The following is a 20,176-nucleotide window of genomic DNA, read 5'->3' on the forward strand; positions in this document are numbered from 1 at the left end:
CCTGGGTCACAGGGGATGCAGTTTTAGGATGGGTATTAGCAGCTTTGGAAGGAGCAGGGTCATGGGCACCTCCCACATGGACCAGGGGTTTCAGCATTCCATGTCATGGATGTAAAGTAGCCACACTGCAGGACCTCCATGCTATGGAGGAACATCAGGACAAGTGCTCAGAACAAAGATCAGGAAGCAGGTGAAGCCGTCTTACAACTCCTGTTCTTCCTGGCCACTGGGCTAGGCTGGCTGTGGCCAATGGTTCCCCAGTCCTGCCTTTAAAGTTAAGACATTATATTTGTTGTAAAACACAGTTGGCCCAGATGGCTGTTGCAAGATAAAGGAGTGGAAAAGACCTCACACAATCCACCCCCAGCTGTAATCGACATAGCTTAGGTATTTAATTTAGAACAGATTGAAGTCTACTAGCAAAGTCAGACTTACAAATAACTTCCTGTCCTAAATGAGGTATGAACACTTTCATATCAACAGGTCATAATCTCTTGTTTCAACTCTATTTGTTCTTGCTTGGTGGCACCTTGCAAGAACAAGCACAGACCAGACTGGTCTCCACTTTGGAAACAGCCTTCACATAACATGAACAGGAGAAACCACCTATGTCAGTTGATTTTATACATTTTGTCCACTTACGCTTTAAATGCTGGGAGATAGGAGTAGATCGAAATACTGCTTAAGTTATAAATAAATGGCAGGTGCTTGCTGATGTCTGTAGTTGCCCAGCTGCTGAAGAAAGTGTTTAATAAACCCTGGTCCCCACCTGAAAGAGAGACATGGTAAGAGTTTAACAGGGGCCATGACAATGCATAATTGAGCAACCCAATAACAACAGCTCTAAGTGCTAGTTGTCCCCTTGTCTAATCAAGATGTGTGCAAGCACCAGTGACTCATGAGTTTGTATTCTTGCCTCCAAACTGCTGGCATTTTACCCAAGGCAATTGCTTCAGTGACCTGAGAAGGGGCTGTGTGTGTCATACAGTACGCCTTCAGATTATTTTGCAGTGTGGAAAGCAATAGATAGATGTCACAGGGCCTTGTGTGTTGTGCAACTCAGCCTAGCCAATTCTGGAGAGAAGCAAGGCAGCAACTATGATATGGTGGTACCTCTGGTTATAAACTTAATTGGTTCCAGAGGTCCGTTCTTAACCCGAAACAGTTCTTAACCTGAGGTACCACTTTAGCTAATGGGGTCTCCCGCTCCCGCCGATTTCTGTTCTCATCCTGGGGCAAAGCCTGAGGTACAACTTCCAGGTTAGCAGAGTCTCTAACCTGAAGTGTTTGTAACCCAAGGTACCACTGTATTGTCAAAGTGGTGTATTGCCCTTAAGTGAGGGGTTTTATTTATGTATTCATTCATTCATTCATTCAATTTATATGCCACCCTTTATAATATTGTACACTGCCCTGGGATCTTCTGATAAACACATTACAGAACATCGATAAAAACGTAATAAAAAACATACTGACAGACAGTCTAATAATAAAATAGTCATAACAACAGTCCTCCTCCCAGGCCATTGATTATTTAATAGCCTGGGTAAAGAGAATGTTTTTGCCTGGCGCATAAAGACATGTTGTAATGGCACCAGGTGAGCCTCTCTGGGGAGAGCATTCCACAATCTGGGAGCCACCACAGAAAAGGCCAGTTCCATTGTTGTCTCCCTCTGAACCTCTCTAGGTTGGGGGACATAGAGATGGGCCTCAGATGACAAGTGCAGGGTCTGGGTCAGTTCATACAAGGCAAGGTGATCCTTAAGATAATTGAGGTCCTGAGCTCTGTAAGGCTTTATAGGTCAACACCAGCACTTTGAATTGAGTCCAGAAACTAATTGGCAGCCAGTGCAGTTGTGCCAGGATTGGTGCTATATGCTCAAACCGTCTTATTCTGGTGAGCAATCTGGCCATTGCATTTTGCACCAGCTGCAGTTTCCAAACCGTCTTCAGAGGCAGCCCCATGTATGACATATTGCTGTACAAGAGTTATGGACACCAGCTTTTAATTAGTTAGAAAAATCTATATTTTTTTTAAATTGAAACACTATCTTAAGAGTATGTAAGAAAATCAATAAAGCAGATAAAAGTCAGAAACACACTTTTAGAAACATACAAAACTAAATCAGAGATCTGGTGAAAGGAAAGAGATTCCAGCAGGCATAAAAAACACCTGGAGACGTCTACATAATGTCACTAAGCAGAGAGTTCCAAAACATAGGTGTTACCATGCTGAAAGCTCAACCCTTTGCAAACGTAGAATGAGCATTATATGGCATTTCTAAAAAGCACATGTTCAACAGATCAAAGAAACTGTCAGATAGGCACAAATGGGACCAAGCTGTCCCTCAGGTAAACAGGCCCCAAATACTTAATGCAGTTGCTCCAGTGACCCAATTAATGACTGTGTTCAGAACTAGAGCCAAAGCCACAGCAAAACTTGGCAGACCCAAGCAGATTTTGTATGCCTGAGCAGAGCTCGGACAGAAACGTCTGGGTTTTAGGTGTAGCCTGGGAAAAATGAAGTTCATGGCTTTTCAGGCATCCATAATCGTTACATCAGTTGTTACTATTTGGATCAATAACATACTGGCAGACAGCTTCTATTATATTATATTATTATTATTATTATTATTATTATTATTATTATTATTATTATTATTAGTCAATGGTCAGGGATGATAAGAGTTGTAATCTAATGACTTCTGGAGGGCCACAGGCCACTCCACATCAAATGACAACTGCTCAGATCCATTTCAGTTTAAGGCAGCAGGAATTCCAGATAAGTCAATACATTCTCAACATGAATTTAACAATAACTAAATGTAGGAACTGGGACGCGGGTGGCACTGTGGGTTAAACCACAGAGCCTAGGACTTGCTGATCGGAAGGTCGGCGGTTCGAATCCCTGCGACGGGGTGAGCTCCCGTTGCTCAGTCCCTGCTCCTGCCAACCTAGCAGTTCGAAAGCACAAAAGTGCAAGTAGATAAATAGGTACCGCTCCGGCGGGAAGGTAAACGGCGTTTCTGTGCGCTGCTCTGGTTCGCCAGAAGCGGCTTAGTCATGCTGGCCACATGACCCAGAAAAACCATCTGCGGAAGCGGACAAACGCCGGCTCCCTCGGCCAGTAAAGCCAGAGTCGGTCACGACTGGACCTAACGGTCAGGGTTCCCTTTACCTTTAAAATGTAGGAACTATTACATAAGACTGATAGTAGCTTTTAACATTTCATTTACGCAAGGAGAGACAAACTGTCCACACTACTTAGAAGCTCAGGACTGCAATACTTCAAGGACCGCCTCTCTCCATATGAACCAACCTGCACCTTGTGATCATCACCTGAGGCCCTTCTTCGTGTGCCTCCTTCATGAGAGGTCTGGAGGGTGGCAACACAAGAACGGGCCTTTTCTGCAATGGCTCCCCGTTTGTGGAATGTTCTCCATAGGGAGGCTTGCTTGGCGCCTTCACTACATATCTTTAGGCACCAGGCAAAAACATTCCTCTTCTCCCAGGCCTTTGTCTAATCAGACAATCTATGACCTTTTAAACCAGGGGCCAGCAACCTTTTCCAGCTGTGGGCCAGTCCACCATCCCTCAGACCATGTGGTGGGCCGGACGATGTTTTTTTTTTGGCGGGGGGGGGGGGGAATGAACAAATTCCTACACCCAGAGATGCATTTTAAATAAAAGCACACATTCTACTCATGTAGAAACACACTGATTCCCAGACCATCCATGGGCTGGATTGAGAAGGCGATTGGGCTGTATCTGGCCCATGGGCCTTAGGTTGCCTACCCCTGTTTTAAACACACTCTCTGTGTGGTGGGGGTATTTTTTGTTTGTTTGTTACTATTTTTGTGTTTTTATATTGTAAACCACCTTGTGATCCTTGGGTGAAGGACAGAATATAATTTTTAATAATAATAAGAACCACCACCACCTATAAGTTATTGGATATATTGGTTCTGGACACTTAACCCATAAATTCTGACTTTGTCAACGGTATGCCTGCTGGAAATAATGTCATTTCTGAACTCTGTAGTAGCAAGCATATCCTACTGTTTGGTGTTTCAAGTTTTAAGCCCAGTGCCCTTTTATGTAGCTGAACTATTCCTCTAAAGAGGTGCATTGCATTGTTTTTTTCTCATTAGCAGCTGAAAGATTTGTGAAACGGAATTCTTTCCATATGCTTCTTTTCAAAGAGGCAGATTGAAGTATACTAGGATTGCTTTCTACAGACTCAAGATTACTACTTATACAAGGTTATCAAATTCTTACTGAAGTTCTGGTTCAGTCTTTCCCGTATCAAGTTTGTAATCTAGATTCAGGGCTACTTGCTGGCAAGGATTTCACAAAGCTTAGGAAAGAAAAGCCCTCAGACGCTGCACACATTTCTAAGGAAATAACAGCTTCATTTCTATTTCTAGTTTCCACAGCAGAAATATATCACTCGAGGTTTGCTTTCAAATGTGCATCAGAGTTTACCCATTATAATGTTTCCACTTCGAATGAAATTCAACACACTTGCTTCTCTCTCCCTCTCCCTCCCCCGGATAAATTCAAAACTATCTTATTATGCCAAAGCCAAATGAGTGAAATACAGTCAGAAAGAACACAACACTTCTACTTGTGTTTTGTTCCAGACAAAACACCATGAAATCACTATTCTTCTTACTGCAAGCCTTCTCGTATCCATGCCAGCTCTACTGGTGCCAGTGCTTAAGTTACAGCACAGACAGTAAAGTGATTCAAAAGTATAGTCCCAAATAACTCTTGCTATTTGACATGGGTACTTTATTTTGCACTCCCTGTTATTTTTCATTCACTGGAACAAATGCATCTAGTGGAAAGCAACTGAAATCAGGACAAGAACTGCCTCTTAGGACTTTCTCTTAGCTTCCACTGACCAATGCAAGCAATTCCGAAAGTTAGAAAGTAACTTTAGTAGCAAATTTAATCTATGAGAATGCAGCCCTAGAATGTTTTCCCCTCTGCTCCAGACTAGCTAGGATTGCATTCCCATGGTAATCCATTCATGGTGGTGTCAGTATCTAGTCTGCATGTATATTTTATAGCAAACTGAAGCCAATTCAACTGTGCAGCTATGAACAGAAGCAAAGCTTTTGCTTCTAAGTAGTGTAAATAGCCTTTCCCTAGGCAGAATTCCCATGTACTTGAACCATACAATATCATAGCAAAGAACAACCATCATCTTCACCATTACCTACACAGAGAATTTTGTTAAAGAACAAAAACACTCCATCACAAGCAGCAGAATTTAGCCTTGTTAACAATGAAAATGATGCTATAAAAACAAGCAAGCAAGCTCAGGGGTGTCACCCAATGTGGAATGTCTAATTTATGTGACTTCTTGAGCCCTGGGGGCTCTTTCCTACTGCACTATCTTGCTTGCAATACATTATGGCCCTGTTGGGTGTGCCCATGCAAGTGGCCAGCCTAAGCAAGAAAAGGATGCATTTATTTATAAGCCTATCTCCTAGCAAAAGGGTTTCCCTTCAGGGTTCAAGCAAGCCTAGTGCACCTTCACATTAAGCTAGCCTTCTGCTTCCCCAAGTTCAGGTTCTCTTTTTTCCAACAAATACTCAATATCCCATACTTTCTGAGCATACTCAGTCCACATTGGACTTTCGTTGGGGGGGGGTCCCCCATTCTTTTTAACTTTTGCAAATGTCAGGGTTGCCCTTCTACAATAATTCTGTTCACTACAGCAATTGTGAAGCCACCATCAGGCAAGCATGATGAACAACAAACCTCTCCCCACCCAATCTTTACGATGTGGAAGTTAGCAAGGATGGTCCTAGCAATTGCTTGGTGATCCTGGTCACCTCCCCATGTCCAAAGCTGGGAGGAAGGTTGCAGAACCAAGGCAGCTGGGGGCTGGAAACTGGCAGCTGATCTTCCCCAACAGCCTTTTCTGCTTGGTCACTGCTGCCTGACGGTGCTCCAAACATCTTTGCTTGAGCTACTACTATGCTTCCTTCCCCATCAGCTCTTACAGTAGAGGCTGCCTAACGGCACTCGAGGCAACTTCAAGCTGAACACAACCTGCCTGGAAAAGGCTGGAATGTGCAAATGTTTGACTTGGCAACACAAATAGTAACTTTCCTTTGTTTCCCATTATCTCCAGTCATTTCTCTACCCAAGTTCACTCTTAGAAGCAGTAATTACCTTTTGGTCCATCCAATCCTATAATAGATGTTTGAACCCTTGTGTTAAGTAGCATGGCTGAAGATATTTGTTTTAGAGTGGTCTGAATGGGAAATTTTCATCTCTACCACTCTTCTCTGCCAGGGATTGAATTGGTTCCAAAATAAATAAATAAATGACTGAAGCCTTTAGAAGCATTTTGAAGACCTGGAAGACCTTCTTACTATGTACACTGAGAGTTAGTGGGATTTAGTACGACAGTGGAGACCATGATTCATATCTCCACTCACCCAGGAAGCTGGTTGCGATTCCTTGGGCCCATCACCTTCCCACAGGCTAATCTACTTAACAGGTTTGTTGTAAAGATAAAAAAATAGGGAGTGGGGACAATGTTTGCTACCTTGAATCTCTTGGAGGAAAATGGGATATCATGCAATATGATGAGAAGGGAGATATAAACACATAACAGAAACTATTTTAACATTTTGTTTAAAAGCTTGGCTGACGTATTTATAATGGTGAAATATTATTCCCGCAACAGGATTCAACAAGTCAATCCCGGGTGATTTATTAGCCAGGGACGAGGGGGCAAGTATTCAGAAGGCAGGAGTGAACTTGAAACGCAACCTCCCCCTGCTCAAATAAGCTGTCTGAAGCTATATATAACATAGCTCTACCCCTCTGAGTTGTAGCTGCAGACAGCAGTGCTCAACTTCCACTGACAAGGCAGCTGCATCTTTCTCCTTATCTGCATCTTTGGAGATAAGGAAGGCGTAAATCAGGCTTCCTCAACCTCGGCCCTCCAGATGTTTTGAGACTACAGTTCCCATCATTCCTGACCACTGGTCCTGCCAGCTAGGGATCATTGGAGTTGTAGGCCAAAAGCATCTGGAGGGCTGAGTTTGAGGAAGCCTGGCATAAATGCCTTCCAGCCTTAATCTGACAATTCACTGCAAAGAACTCCATGAGCAGGTACAGTGTGGGGGAAAAGGTATTTGATCCCCTGCTAAATTTCCCTGTTTGCCTTCTGACGAAGAAATGACCAGTCCATAATTTTAATGGTAGGTTTACTGTAGCTGTGAGAGACAGAATAACAGGAAAACCCCCAGAAACCCAGAAGACAAAAGTCAGAGATTAATGTGCATTATAATGAGTGAAATAAGTATTTGATCCCCCTTTGCAAAAGACGACTTACTACTTGGTGGCAAAACCCTTGTTGGCAATTACAGAGGTCAGATGTTTCTTGTAGGTGGCCACCAGGTTTGCACACATCTCAGGAGGTATTTTGTCCCACTCTTCTTTGCAGATCCTCTCCAAGTTAGTAAGATTTCGATGATGATATGTAGCTACTCAAACCTTCAGCTCCCTCTACAGATTTTCGATGGGATGAAGGTCTGGAGACTGGCTAGGCCACTGCAGGACCTTAGTGTGCTTCTTGAGCCACTCCTTTGTTGCCTTGGTTATGTGTTTGGGTCATTGTCATGCTGGAATACCCATCCTCAACCCATTTTCAATGCCCTGGCTGAGGGAAGGAGGTGCTCACCCAAGATTTGACAATACATTGTCCCATCCATCGTCCCTTCGATGTGGTGAAGGTGTCCTGTCATTTTAGCAGAAAAACACCCCCAAAGCATATGTCCCCCTCCATGTTTGATGGTGGATATGGTGTTCTTGGGATCATAGGCAGCATTCCTCCTCCAAACTCAGCGAGTTGAGTTGATGCCAAAGAGCTCGATTTTGGTCTCATCTGACCACAACACTTTCACCCAGTTCTCTGGGTCATTCAGATGTGCATTGGCAAACTGCAGATGGGCCTGTACATGTGCTGTCTTGAGCAAGGGGACCTTGCGGGCTCTCAGTCCTTCATGGCGCAGTGTGTTACCAACTGTTTTCATGGTGACTATGGTCCCAGCTGTTCTGAGATCATTGACAAGTTCCCCCCGTGTAGTTCTGGGCTGCTTCATCACCATTCTCCTGATCATTGCAACTCCACAAGATGAGATCTTGCATGGAGCCTCAGACCGAGAGAGGTTGGCAGTTATTTTGTGTTTCTTCCATTTGTGAATTATTGCACAACTGTTGTTACCTTCTCACCAAGCTGCTTGGCAATAGTCTTGTAGCCCAGTCCAGCCTTGTGAGGGTCTACAATCTTGTCCCTGACATCCTTGGACAGCTCTTTGGTCTTGGTCATGGTGGCTACTTTGGAATCTGCTGGATTGATTGCTTCTGTCGACAGGTGTCTTTTGTACAGGTACTGTAACGAGCTGGGATTACAGGTAAGACCTCTCCCTTACAGCAGGTGCTTCTCATCTCAGCTCGTTACATACAGTGAAGATACCAAGTAGCCTGACATCTGGCTGGTTGATAGGGGATCAAATACTTATTTCACTCATTATAATGCACATCAATCTCCGATTTTTGTCTTCTAGGTTTCTGGGGTTTTTCCTGTTATTCTGTCTCTCTCAGCTACAATAAACCTACCATTAAAATTATGGACTGGTCATTTCTTCCTCAGAGGGCAAACGGGCAAATTTAGCAGGGGATCAAATACTCCCCCCCCCCCCCGACTGTATTCTGGGTGACTATAGAGGGTTTGAAAATGTGGTACCCCACTTCCTGCTATGGGTGCATTATGCAAAAGGCATTACGGCACTCCCAGCTCTCTACATGCTATTTTTGGAACTGGTTTTTCCACACTGTTCTGCAATGGTCAAAAGAGGGTTCCCTTGATTATACCATTCTCCCAGCAGATATATAATGGCACTTGCACAGCAAAGGAGCAACCAGCGAGATTTCCCTTCTACTTCTGTTCTCCAAAGCATCTGCAACACTTCCTATTTGACTATTGAGCGACTGACTCAAGTTAAAGCCATCCAAAAGTAGCCATGCTTTAAAATATCAGTTTTCCTGTTTTAATTATTTACTTGTTGGCTCACGCCATGACTTGGGTTCCATGTCCGGTAAGAAAGCTGGCAGAACTAGGAAATAAAGCAGCGTTGGTTTTACATGGAACAGAATCACAAGAACCACTATCAGATATATGAAAGCTCTTGGCAGTTAAAGGAAAAATCTGCAACTTTAAAAGACTCTCTCCTTGTAGTTATTTCAATCAAATACAGACAGCCGATTTATCGACAGATTACCTACTTCCCTCTGCACTTCAGTCAATTTAAGGAAATCTTATTAATGTTTCATATATCCATTGAACTAAAACCCCAATCTATAGAAAGCTTTCAAAAAGCACAGAGTCGTTCAAGCATTAAATATTTCCTACATAGTGGTTTTTTTTTTGAGTCACAGTACAACATTCACAAAGTATTTTTTTAAAAAAAAAGCTCTTCCCACAATTGCTCGGAACCAGTTAGGCACATACCATCAAAGCTGCCTTTCTCTGTTGCAAGTTGTAACAGCTGATTGAATGTTTCAATGGAAGGCCGATAGACAAAAACTCCTGAATTGAAACAGTCTGGCCAGCCTGGATCTGGTGCTGCTGAAAGCTCTTCTCTTTCAAAAAGTTCATCAATATTTGACAAAACCTAGTAGACAGGAAGAAAGTTTGGGGGTACAAATTTAGTACTCCAGCCATGAATGCAATGATATAAGTCCCCTTTCTCAGAGTACTGCACAGTTTAAGACTTGCTACCTGGGCATAGTTTTTCCCTGGGGAAAAGTACATTTCACTCTATGCAGTCAAGCTCCAAGAACAACTTCCTTGCAACTGCAGAAAAACCATGTTGCCCTTACTTGCCCCAGCTTTGCAGTGGTGAGAAGAAACTGCTTTCTAGACAATGCAGACACTTCTGGGATTCTGTGAGGTTGCCCCACAGCTTACATTAGGAACTTCTCATGCAACCTAGCTTCTGTTCTTAGGATGACATCACTGCCCATATACTGGCAGAGGAAAGAGATTGCTGCTGGCACAAAACAGCTGGGTGCATTCAATGCTGTGGGTTAAGTTTAGCTTCTCTTGCAGCATGCTGGCGAGCACACAGGTCTCAAGTCAAGCATGGCAAAACAATCTGTTTTAATAATACGCACGCGACTCAAGTTGCTGCATAAATATCCACCTAAAACGTTAAGAAATCCAGCAAACAAATGTGTTCTTAAACAAGTAGTACATACCATCGTGTCTGCATCCATGAAAACGCATTTTGAGTACTGTATTAGTTCCCAGCAATGGAGTTTTGTCAACGTAATACCAAGCTCGGGCCTTTTCAACAGTGCAAGATGGGCTGAGTCTCCGCTGTCCAAGACATCCACTGGCTTTACTTCATCAAAAACTTTTTCCAATACTTTCCTATTGAAACGAATGGTCATAATTTACATCAATGCTCAGTGCTTGCTCTCAACCATATTAACTCCCACCTCTCCACCGATCCTTTGAGAAAGGGGGTTCATTCCATTCATTCCATTTCCGCTCAAGAACACATCTTTAGGAATTTGCCTAGCCATGTGGCAACTTTCTAAAGAGCACACCTTCAGGCTCTTGAAAGGCCGTGAATTAGTAGCATAGAAGGACTGTCAGCATATATAGGACCTGCATAAACCCACACAGACATATGGGTCTGAAAGATCTAGGAACACACTTGATAAGACAGCTGGCTATTTTAAGCTGCAGGAGCTGAGGAAGGAGCTTTTAGAGACTGTGCAAAGACTTCTGGGCAGCAGTTGAGATATTCATACAACATCCAATTTGGTTACAGAATACACTTTATGTCAGCACTGTTGGAACACCAATAAAATTTAAAAATGAAGCTCCTATGCTATTTTGATTCTGTGCTATTATGTTGTAGCAACAATTGTTTCATTTGGACACTGGACCTTGCTGCAGTGCACTTACAATTTGTGTAATTCCTTCAGTTCCCTCTAAATCCATATGACATTTTAGAGAGGGACTTCTAAAGATTAGGTTTTATGGAAATGCTTATGTAACATTTTTTTATTATGTATGCATAGTAAACACACCATTTACATTGCATGTAAAAAGCAGCTACTAAAACATGACACATAAATATATTTGAGTGATAAACTGCTACATGCACAAAAGGGTTAAATGCAGAAGCAACTATGCCGTTAATAAACAGGAAAGCATTCTACAACTCTACATTTGAAGAGTATTGAGACAATATCTGAACATTTGTATTTCTACTGTGCAGAGTCAACTTTGGGTAAGACAGGAGACCTCTTCGCCAAAAACTGTAATTGAAGACCTGGTTTTGTAGTTCTTTGATATCAGATGCTTAAATTGCTTCTTCAAATTCAAAGCTTATTAAAAAACATGATACAGTGGTACCTCGCAAGACGAATGCCTCACAAGACAAAAAAACCGCAAGACGAAAGGGTTTTTTGTTTTTTGAGCTGCTTCGCAAGACGATTTTCCCTATGGGCTTGCTTCGCAAGACGGAAACGTCTTGCAAGTTTGTTTCCTTTTTCTCAACACCGTTAATACAGTTGCGACTTGACTTCGAGGAGCAACTCATAGCACGCGGTGTGGTAGCCTTTTTTGAGGTTTTTGAAGACTTTGGTGATTTTTGAAGCTTTTCCAAAACTTTCCCGACACCGTGCTTCGCAAGACGAAAAAAATCACAAGACGACAAAACTTGCGGAACGAATTAATTTTGTCTTGCGAGGCACCACTGTACTGCAAGCAGTAGCATATTGGGGATGTTTCTCACGTTACCTTCTGCTGCTCTATTCCTCACTACAAAAGTAAAAAAAAAAATCCTTCCAGTAGCACTTTAGGGACCAATTAAGTTTGTTATTGGTATGAGCTTTCGTGTGCATGCACACTTCTTCAGATGGTATACCAATAACAAACTTAGTTGGTCCCTAAAGTGCTACTGGAAGGAAAAAATTTTACGGCTACCTACCTGTAACTACAAAAGTAGTTTCAGAATCCTCAGACCACAGAGAAGATGATTATTGTAGCAATCCCTCCCCACGCTAGTATTACCCCAGCTTCTAGGAGGAATGGTGCTGGTGTGTGGAGGAGCTGCAGTGTGGGATGTTATCACTGGGATAGTGTACAGGTTGTAGCTTGCACTGTGGGAGAGGAGGGAGACAAGCCAGGCAGCCAGCTAAACCAGCCCCCACTTCATCACTGCCACCAAGTGGATATTATTTTTCTTTGTCTCTACTAAACAGCCCTTTAACCAGCCCAACCAACTCCCAATACCAGGTAGAGCAACATGGCACTTAAGGCATGGGTCAATTGCACAGATCAATTCCCACCCCCAAAAAAACAGAATCATAGAATTATAGAGTTAGAAAGGATTGTGAGGATCCTGCAATGCAGGGATCTTTTGCCCAAATATGCTGTAAAGTTTTGTAAAGCAAAATGTCTGAATGAGGAAATTATTTTAGAAAAAAAAGTAATCTTACAGTCTGAATTAAAAATAGATTTTCTAGATCTTTTCCTTAACCAAGACAATACTTATCAAATTGCATGCCTAAGGTCAGCTGCTAACTCCTGTGATGGGCCTCTTTTGGGTCCCTTTGCTGCAGTGCCCAACAACTTTCAATTGTTCCAATCTTTTTGCAGCTTTTCAAACTTCTGTCTCCACCACTCTTTTCCTCTGCAGCTTCTGCAGCAGTAACTAAGTCCATCCCAAGTGAATGGTAGACCAAATTTCTAGAGTTTAAACCATTTACAAACTCTAGAAAAAGAAATGCTCTTGTATGATGTTTCATGCACTTGACACCACATTTTAACCAAGGAACTACAGCTCCTATGACATGCAATTTTGGTGTGTTAACAGACAGTGTTAACACAGTTCAGGCCACATATAGTGGAAATAATTCACATGTAGGTAAAGCAATCCAGTTGTGACAACTGCTGTGCTGTCAAGTTTCTTTCATGTTTGGCATACCATTTAGAAGTCGGAGTAGTTTTCACAGGAAGAGGATGCAGTTCAATTAATCAAATCATTCCTTTTAACTAGATTTTCCATATTCAATCCTGATTCTGCCCCCAACAGATCAAATAGTGTTTTATTAGTTATCTACTTTCTGTTCCAACTTGTACCTGGAGATCCAATAATTGCATAGGTCTTTGTATTACAGTATTTCCAACATCCATGGGCAGACTGACTAGATCTTGTGAAGCAGACATCTGTACATGCATTATTTCTTTTGGACTATATGATCAGAAGCACACTGGTCCTCCAGATGTGAGGGAAAACTAGTGCCAACACCAGGCTACAAATTCGCTTGATTAGAATCAATTTCTAGGCAGTCCTCTCCCACTATACAGCGGCTGCCTTATACCAGAATGAAGAAACAGGATGCACTGTTATTGGTGGTGGCAACAACTTTGGAAGGAAATGCCTAGGAGAAACAAGCTATGAAAACTGGCATTATTGTTTAACTGCTGGTGGAGGGGGGAGTAAACTATCTCAGCACAGCTTCAGTTTTTTGGCTTGAATGGGAATTTCTCTTCCAATTAGAATAGGGATTTTATTGGGGAGGGAGAAATAAGTCACATCTGTTTTGTTTCCTTTCAGTAAAAAAATTTGTAAAGGATATACTACTGTGTTAACAGATATTTCCATTTGTCTAGCTAAAATAAAATCAGCCCAAAAAATGCTCCTAAAGAGAGTTCACCTAGTTCAGTTTCCCTCTACAGTAGAACCTCTACTTACGTTCCGCTCTACTTATGCCAGTTCCAAGTTGCAACTGCGGCAAACCCGGAAGTAAACACTGGGTTTGCTGTGATTTGCGCACACGCAGAAGTGGCTGCCACTGCCTGCACATGCGCAGAAGCGGCCGCCTGCACATGCGCAGAAGTGGGCCGCCGCCGTCTGCACCTGCGCACAACAGCACTTCTGCAACCCATTTCACCATAAGGAGGGGCCTCCGGAACAGTTTGTGGTTGTGAGTAGAGGTTCCACTGTACTAGGCAGAGACTGACCCCAGCTTCTTATTTTAGTGGCATGACTAGTCAAGTATTGTATGTTATACACCTTACCTCATGGGATCCGAGACATGGGGAGTGATCAGTACCGTCAACTTCTTTGTTGTTCTGTGGTTTCGCAGTGAGGACCCCAGTACAAGTGCTCCTTTCACATATGAATCGTTTGTGGCGAGTGTCACAAAAGACTGGTCTTAAGGAGAGAAAAAAGACACATTAAGTCACATTAGCAGCAAGTACTGGAGGAGTTAGGGTTCATCATATGTTCTTGAGTTCAGCACAAAGGATCTCATTCTCAGACTAACTGAAACCTCCAAATCTCAGGAGCAGCATGTATCTAAATAATGGTTTCTGGAAGACAACAGGGAGGGCTGGTGCCTTCATCCTCTTGCATCAGCCTGGCCAAGTGGGAACAGAATATGGGACAGACCCTTGCCTGCTCCAGCAAGGCTTTTAAGTTAACTTTATTTCACATGCATAATGCAAGACGCTTTCATTCCATTAATTTATATACTAATGTTCAGCTTGGACATTTAGGATATGGGAGTTCATGGGACGTATCCTATACAGTGAGTGGAAGTTAACCCCAGTTTGCCAAAAATATTCCTTTTGTGTGCTTTATATTTGAATTCTTTTGCAACAAAGAAGGCACAATTTAACTAGATCCTCCACAGACTTCTAGCAGCTCAGTTTGCAGGCTTGTAACTTACAGAGTTCTAGTTGTTACCAGCCTTTGTCAAATGCATCTGATGTTTTCATTTATACCATTTGACCACAAATTAGAAAACATGTATTAATCACTGGAGTCGGGTGGAATATGTAGACTAATATTCCTACTTACTAAAGGATGAATTCTTACGCTTGAGCATAGCATGATCTTAGTAACTTCGTCCCAGTAATAAATCACTGTTCTCTACAGTCTCAGTTGGGCAATAGCTGACATTCCATCTTTTTAGCAGCTTTAGCTATTCATCCTTACTCAGTGTTTAATTGCTGTTGCAATCTGCACAGTGTGGTGCCAAAGTTTTAAATATTTACATCTTACACAGAGTACGTTTAAGGTTCTGGCTGTGGAAGCTGGAACGCTTTGCCTATTAAGCGGGTCCAAATTTCAATTTTTAAACTACTACTGCTACTAGCCATACTGCTTAGAGTTCTCTGTATACCAGCTGAACAACCTATCTTCACCACCTTTACTGTAACAATTTGGGCTGTTGGCAAGTTAAACTAATAGAATATGCAAAAATGGCAAAAATGGCAATTAAATTAAGAAGAAGAGACGATAATGAATTTAAGGAAGAATGGAAAAACTATTGCATATATACAGAAGCAATGTACACAGGTTAATACATTAGCAGGGTTTTAAGATTACTTATAATTTTATTATGAATGGATAATCAGTGATTTAAATATGATACAAACTTAATTATGGACACACAGTATCTTGATAAATAATAGAACCAAGGAAGGGATTAGAAGGAAGTCAATTTGTTTTTTTGGGAAAACCAATAAAATGTTATTTAAAAAAATAAAAATTTGGGCTGCTATAGGACCAGGCTATAAAATAGAGCCTTGAACTGAGGAGCAAATCAGTTTGCATACCAGTATGTTAATAGATACACACCCACTCTTTAAGCTGCTGGGTTGTATCTTGTGCTGTGCATGCACAAGTGGAATGGACAATAGCTCACCCTGTAGCCCTCGATGCACCCCCCCAAATATGTTTGAGGGCCCCCCCCAGCCTCAGCAACAGATTTTGGGGGCACATGGGGGCCTGCACAGGGGTGGAGAAGAATTACAAAGTCCCAGTGGCTGAAATGAAGTCTGCTGGTGCAACACTGGGTTTCAATGCATAGCAATGTTTTGAATTGAAATCTTTGCTGCTTGTTGCAAACCAGCTTAATTCTGTCTCCAAAAGGGGAACCCTTAAGTCTGCATGATTACTAGGAAACCTGTGCAGCAATTCAGATTGTGTAAGTCACACCAGAATAGCTAACGGAAGACAAACTCTGAGCTGTACTAATTTTCTTGAACGCACGGTAAAGGTAAAGGTACCCCTGCCCATACGGGCCAGTCTTGACAGACTCTAGGGTTGTGCGCCCATCTCACTTAAGAGGCCGGGGGCCAGCGCTGTCCGAAGACACTTCCGGGTCACGTGGCCAGCGTGACATCGCTGCTCTGGTGAGCCAGAGCCACACACGGAAACGCCGTTTACCTTCCCGCTAGTAAGCAGTCTCTATTTATCTACTTGCACCCGGGGGTGCTTTTGAACTGCTAGGTTGGCAGGCGCTGGGACCGAGCAACGGGAGCGCACCCCGCCACGGGGATTCGAACCGCCAACCTTTCGATCGGCAAGCCCTAGGCGCTGAGGCTTTTACCCACAGCGCCACCCGCGTCCCAAAACGCACGGTACTTCCTGCTTAAGTAAGGGAGAGCAGTGCAACTCCCTTTATGTATAATAAAGGCATATATAATATTCCATTTAGCTGGATGCAGGCAGACTGATGCAGTCTGGAGGGATTTCAGGGTCTAAAGATCTATAGCTGTGACTTGAGTATTTAAAGCTTTAGAAGCTCTTGCCCATATCACGTTCTCTGGTTTGCAAATGTGCCCAAAAGGTTGACAATCTAGACCCATTCCAGTCTGGGTTCAGGCCCAGATTTGGAACTGAATCAGACCTAATGGCTGTCTTTATTCTTAGAGGATGGGATGGAGGCAAAGGGTTGCAATGGTTTTGTACCAAGCTGGGAGGTAAATTCCAGAGAATAGCATTGGGTGGCTGTTGCTCTGCCAAGTGCCAATCATGCTGTGGGGAGCCACATGACACTATTTTGTACTCAATGCTTTTCAACACCTATTTGAAACCACCAAGAGGAGCCATTGGGCAATTTGGAACACTAGGTCATCAGTTCACTGATAACACCCAGCTCTACAAAACCTGAACCAGGTGTAGCCATAGACCATGGTATGGATGCTGCGAGGGACTGGATGAGGGCCAACAAACTGACGCTGAATCCTGGTAAAGTGAGTGGGCTCCATGGGAGAATGGCTTTGAGTCTGGGAACTGAGAAGTATACTTGATCCAGACAGGGTTGTCCTCCTCTGAAGCAAAATGTGCAAATATGTTTTTGCTGCTAGAATTAAGCTAGTTTCCTTTCAGAAAAATGAAAAACAAACAACCCTTAAGACTAGTCAGGCCCAAATTATAAATAGATACAATGTCCCAGCTGAAGCTTCCCACCATGAATAGAAATGTTAGATTTAGGGAAGAAATCTGACATGCATGAACATATAATTTTGCTATTGAGCTAAGAGCATTAAGACACAATCTCTCACGCTTCAAGTTGCATCAGCTTCAGCGAAGGCGGTTCATACTTTGGTAATCAGCCATAGGCATCATGAATTTCCCAGACCTAGGAATGCTACATGAAGTCAAATCCTTCAAGGAAACATAAGCTGAGAATTTTCCATCTAAGCCTAATAGGCCGTATAATGGAGGGCTAATTATGGTTATTAATTACATAATCTTGAATTACAAGTTTTTATAATCAATGTTGTTGCCTCAAATATTTGGCTAGGCTAAAGTTAAATTGTTAATGCTATGAAGATAATTACTTTTACCAGTTATGTTTCATATGCATCTAAAAGAGCTATTCTGTGCAGTGCTATGCCTGGAGGCTCAAGTTTAGCCACCTGGAGATTGAGCTATGGTACACTCAATACTAGCACTGGAGTGATTTATTATTATTATTATTACAAACATGTTTTTAGTTTTATTTCAAAAACATATATACCACCTATAAACCAAGGAACAGAGTGCTGCAGATGATACATGCAACTTTGGCAATGTTTTAAGTGCATGTAGTAGCATCTGGAGTGGAGGTAGGATGCTTAAACACAGAAATGATAGTCCTTCGTAACTGGTACTGTTTCTCTTGGTGATGCAATTCTTCTCATTTCAGCTTTAATACCTAGCCAGAGTTTTGTGGCATTACAGCAGGGATGGAGAGCCTGCGGTCCTCCAGATGTTACTAGACTCAAACTCCCATTCCCATCCCTGACCATTGGCCATGCTGGAAAAGGCTGGTGGGAGTTGGAGTCCAAGAACTTCTGAAGGACAACAGGTTCCCCAGTCCTACCCCCAGGCACTCATGACTGGCCTACTGCCACTGCTAACAGTCCCCCCTGTCCTTGAGCATGAGCTCAATTTGCAAGTTGCCCATATTTATCCTGGCTGCTAGAAAAATCAAGTAACGCTACATCCATGGTTGTTAAGTTCATGCAAGGCTCAGTGTCATCTGGCCTCAAAAACCCATGTTAAGGAAGAAAACAGCTTTAACCCATGTGCCAGTTATCAACCAGCTACTGCCCTTACTTCAACTTTCTCAGTTGGAGAATAATTAAACGCTGTGGCTACCAAGTGTCTGTAAGCACACCTGGATAATGTTCTTGAGCTACTGCGAATCTGAGCTCAAGTTCAGCACATACATCATTTGTGGTTTTGATTACAGTGGTACCTCTGGATGCGAACAGGATCCGTTCCGGAGCCCTGTTCACATCCAGAAGTGAACACCACCCGTGTCCACGCATCTGCGCGTGCGCGTTCCACCGCTCCTGCACATGACATCAATTTGAATGTCTGTGCATGCGCGAGCAGCGAAACCCGGAAGTCACATGCTCCGTTACTTCCGGGTCGCCACAGCGTGCAACCCGAAAATACTTATCCCGAAGCTACTTCAACCCGAGGTATGACTGTACTGAATTCTTCCTAAGTGCAATTGTACCCTCATTCCTTCTGTGAAGAGTTTTCTGTAGCCTTTGATACTGTTGTTTGGAAGGTATTGACAATGTAACTACTTCGAGTAGCTCTGCTTGTTCCTGAGATGTCATGAGTAAGGTAGCTGCTCATCACAATCCTAGGACCGTCACACAAAGTTAATCAAGTCTTCTCTCTCCTTTGCTATTTGGGAGGGGGCTTCTAAGCAAAACATACACAAAGGTGATGGGCTGGATAATAAAGGTACAAGTCTAGAAATCTTGAGTCTTAGTAGCCAAGCCAAACCATGGCTTAGCTCCAGCTACTGAAGCAGCAGTGCCAGGGGAGCAGTGAAGCGGATGTAATCTTCTTTCTGAGTACCAGCACACTGGCTCATTAAATGGTAATTCATTGTTTAGCTTACCATGATGTGCAAAAACACACCAGGATCTTTGGTCACAATGGCAGACAGTTGAAGGCCAGCCAACCAAAGCTCATGATGACTCTATGACAAGAAGAGGAAACACTGGGACATCATCAGGCTTGCAATAATGCTCCTGGATGTATTGCTGTGCCTGGAATTCTAAGCTGCATCAATGGGTAGGATCACCTGTCAGTAATTCTGGGCATGGCAAAGATGCACCTAAAGCAGGTGGGCTAGATGGGGCGGGGGAGGCAACAGCAGAACAGAAGCACAGAGGCTGTTCTCCTGTTTTGCCCAAGTTGGAGAACTCATGTTTAATTAGGGTTTTAATGGGGTTTTGGGGTTCCACGTATAGCTCTGGTGGCAGCGACCCAGTAGTGCTTTATTCAGCTAAGCAGAATCAACAATGGTAAAAATGTTGGATGGGAGACTACATGGCAGTCACTGACTCCTGCCGGCTATATGTGGTATTTCATCATCTTAAGGGACACGGGTGGCGCTGTGGGTTAAACCACAGAGCCTAGGACTTGACGATCGGAAGGTCGGCGGTTCGAATCCCCGCGACGGGGTGAGCTCCCGTTGCTAGGTCCCTGCTCCTGCCAACCTAGCAGTTTGAAAGCACCTCAAAGTGCAAGTAGATAAATAGGTACCGCTCCTGAGGGAAGGTAAACAGTGTTTTCGTGCGCTGCTCTGGTTTGCCAGAAGCGGCTTAGTCATGCTGGCCACATGTACGCTGTACGCCGGCTCCCTCGGCCAATAAAGTGAGATGAGCACCGCAACCCCAGAGTCGGTCACGACTGGACCTAATGGTCAGGGGTCCCTTTACCTTATAATTGGGTTTCACTTTTCTACACCAGTATATTTAAGCCAGAACAGGTATGTTAAAAAATGCTCACTTGCCTTGGGTTGCAAAATGGGC

General features: G+C 43.1%; 2 protein-coding genes across 5 annotated transcripts in view; one reads left to right on the forward strand and one right to left on the reverse strand.

Moving 5' to 3' along the window:
- The window catches only part of CP (ceruloplasmin), a 569,984-nt gene that overhangs the window by 106,084 nt on the left and 443,724 nt on the right, over window positions 1-20,176 (forward strand). The gene's annotated exons all lie outside the window — the stretch shown is intronic.
- GYG1 (glycogenin 1) overlaps window positions 1-20,176 on the reverse strand; it is a 36,570-nt gene that overhangs the window by 11,206 nt on the left and 5,188 nt on the right. For 2 of the 4 annotated variants that reach the window (XM_028731254.2, XM_028731252.2), the window contains exons 2-6: window positions 14,135-14,270; window positions 10,291-10,465; window positions 9,542-9,704; window positions 9,093-9,146; window positions 643-769 (exon numbers count right to left, since the gene is read on the reverse strand). In XM_028731254.2, coding sequence (XP_028587087.1) covers window positions 643-769; window positions 9,093-9,146; window positions 9,542-9,704; window positions 10,291-10,465; window positions 14,135-14,270 — 655 coding nt within the window. The remainder of the gene's footprint in view (window positions 1-642; window positions 770-9,092; window positions 9,147-9,541; window positions 9,705-10,290; window positions 10,466-14,134; window positions 14,271-20,176) is intronic. The other 2 variants (XM_028731255.2, XM_028731256.2) reach the window with 1 other exon arrangement.

Source organism: Podarcis muralis, chromosome 6, assembly GCF_964188315.1.
Source record: "Podarcis muralis chromosome 6, rPodMur119.hap1.1, whole genome shotgun sequence".
Taxonomy (NCBI): domain Eukaryota; kingdom Metazoa; phylum Chordata; class Lepidosauria; order Squamata; family Lacertidae; genus Podarcis; species Podarcis muralis.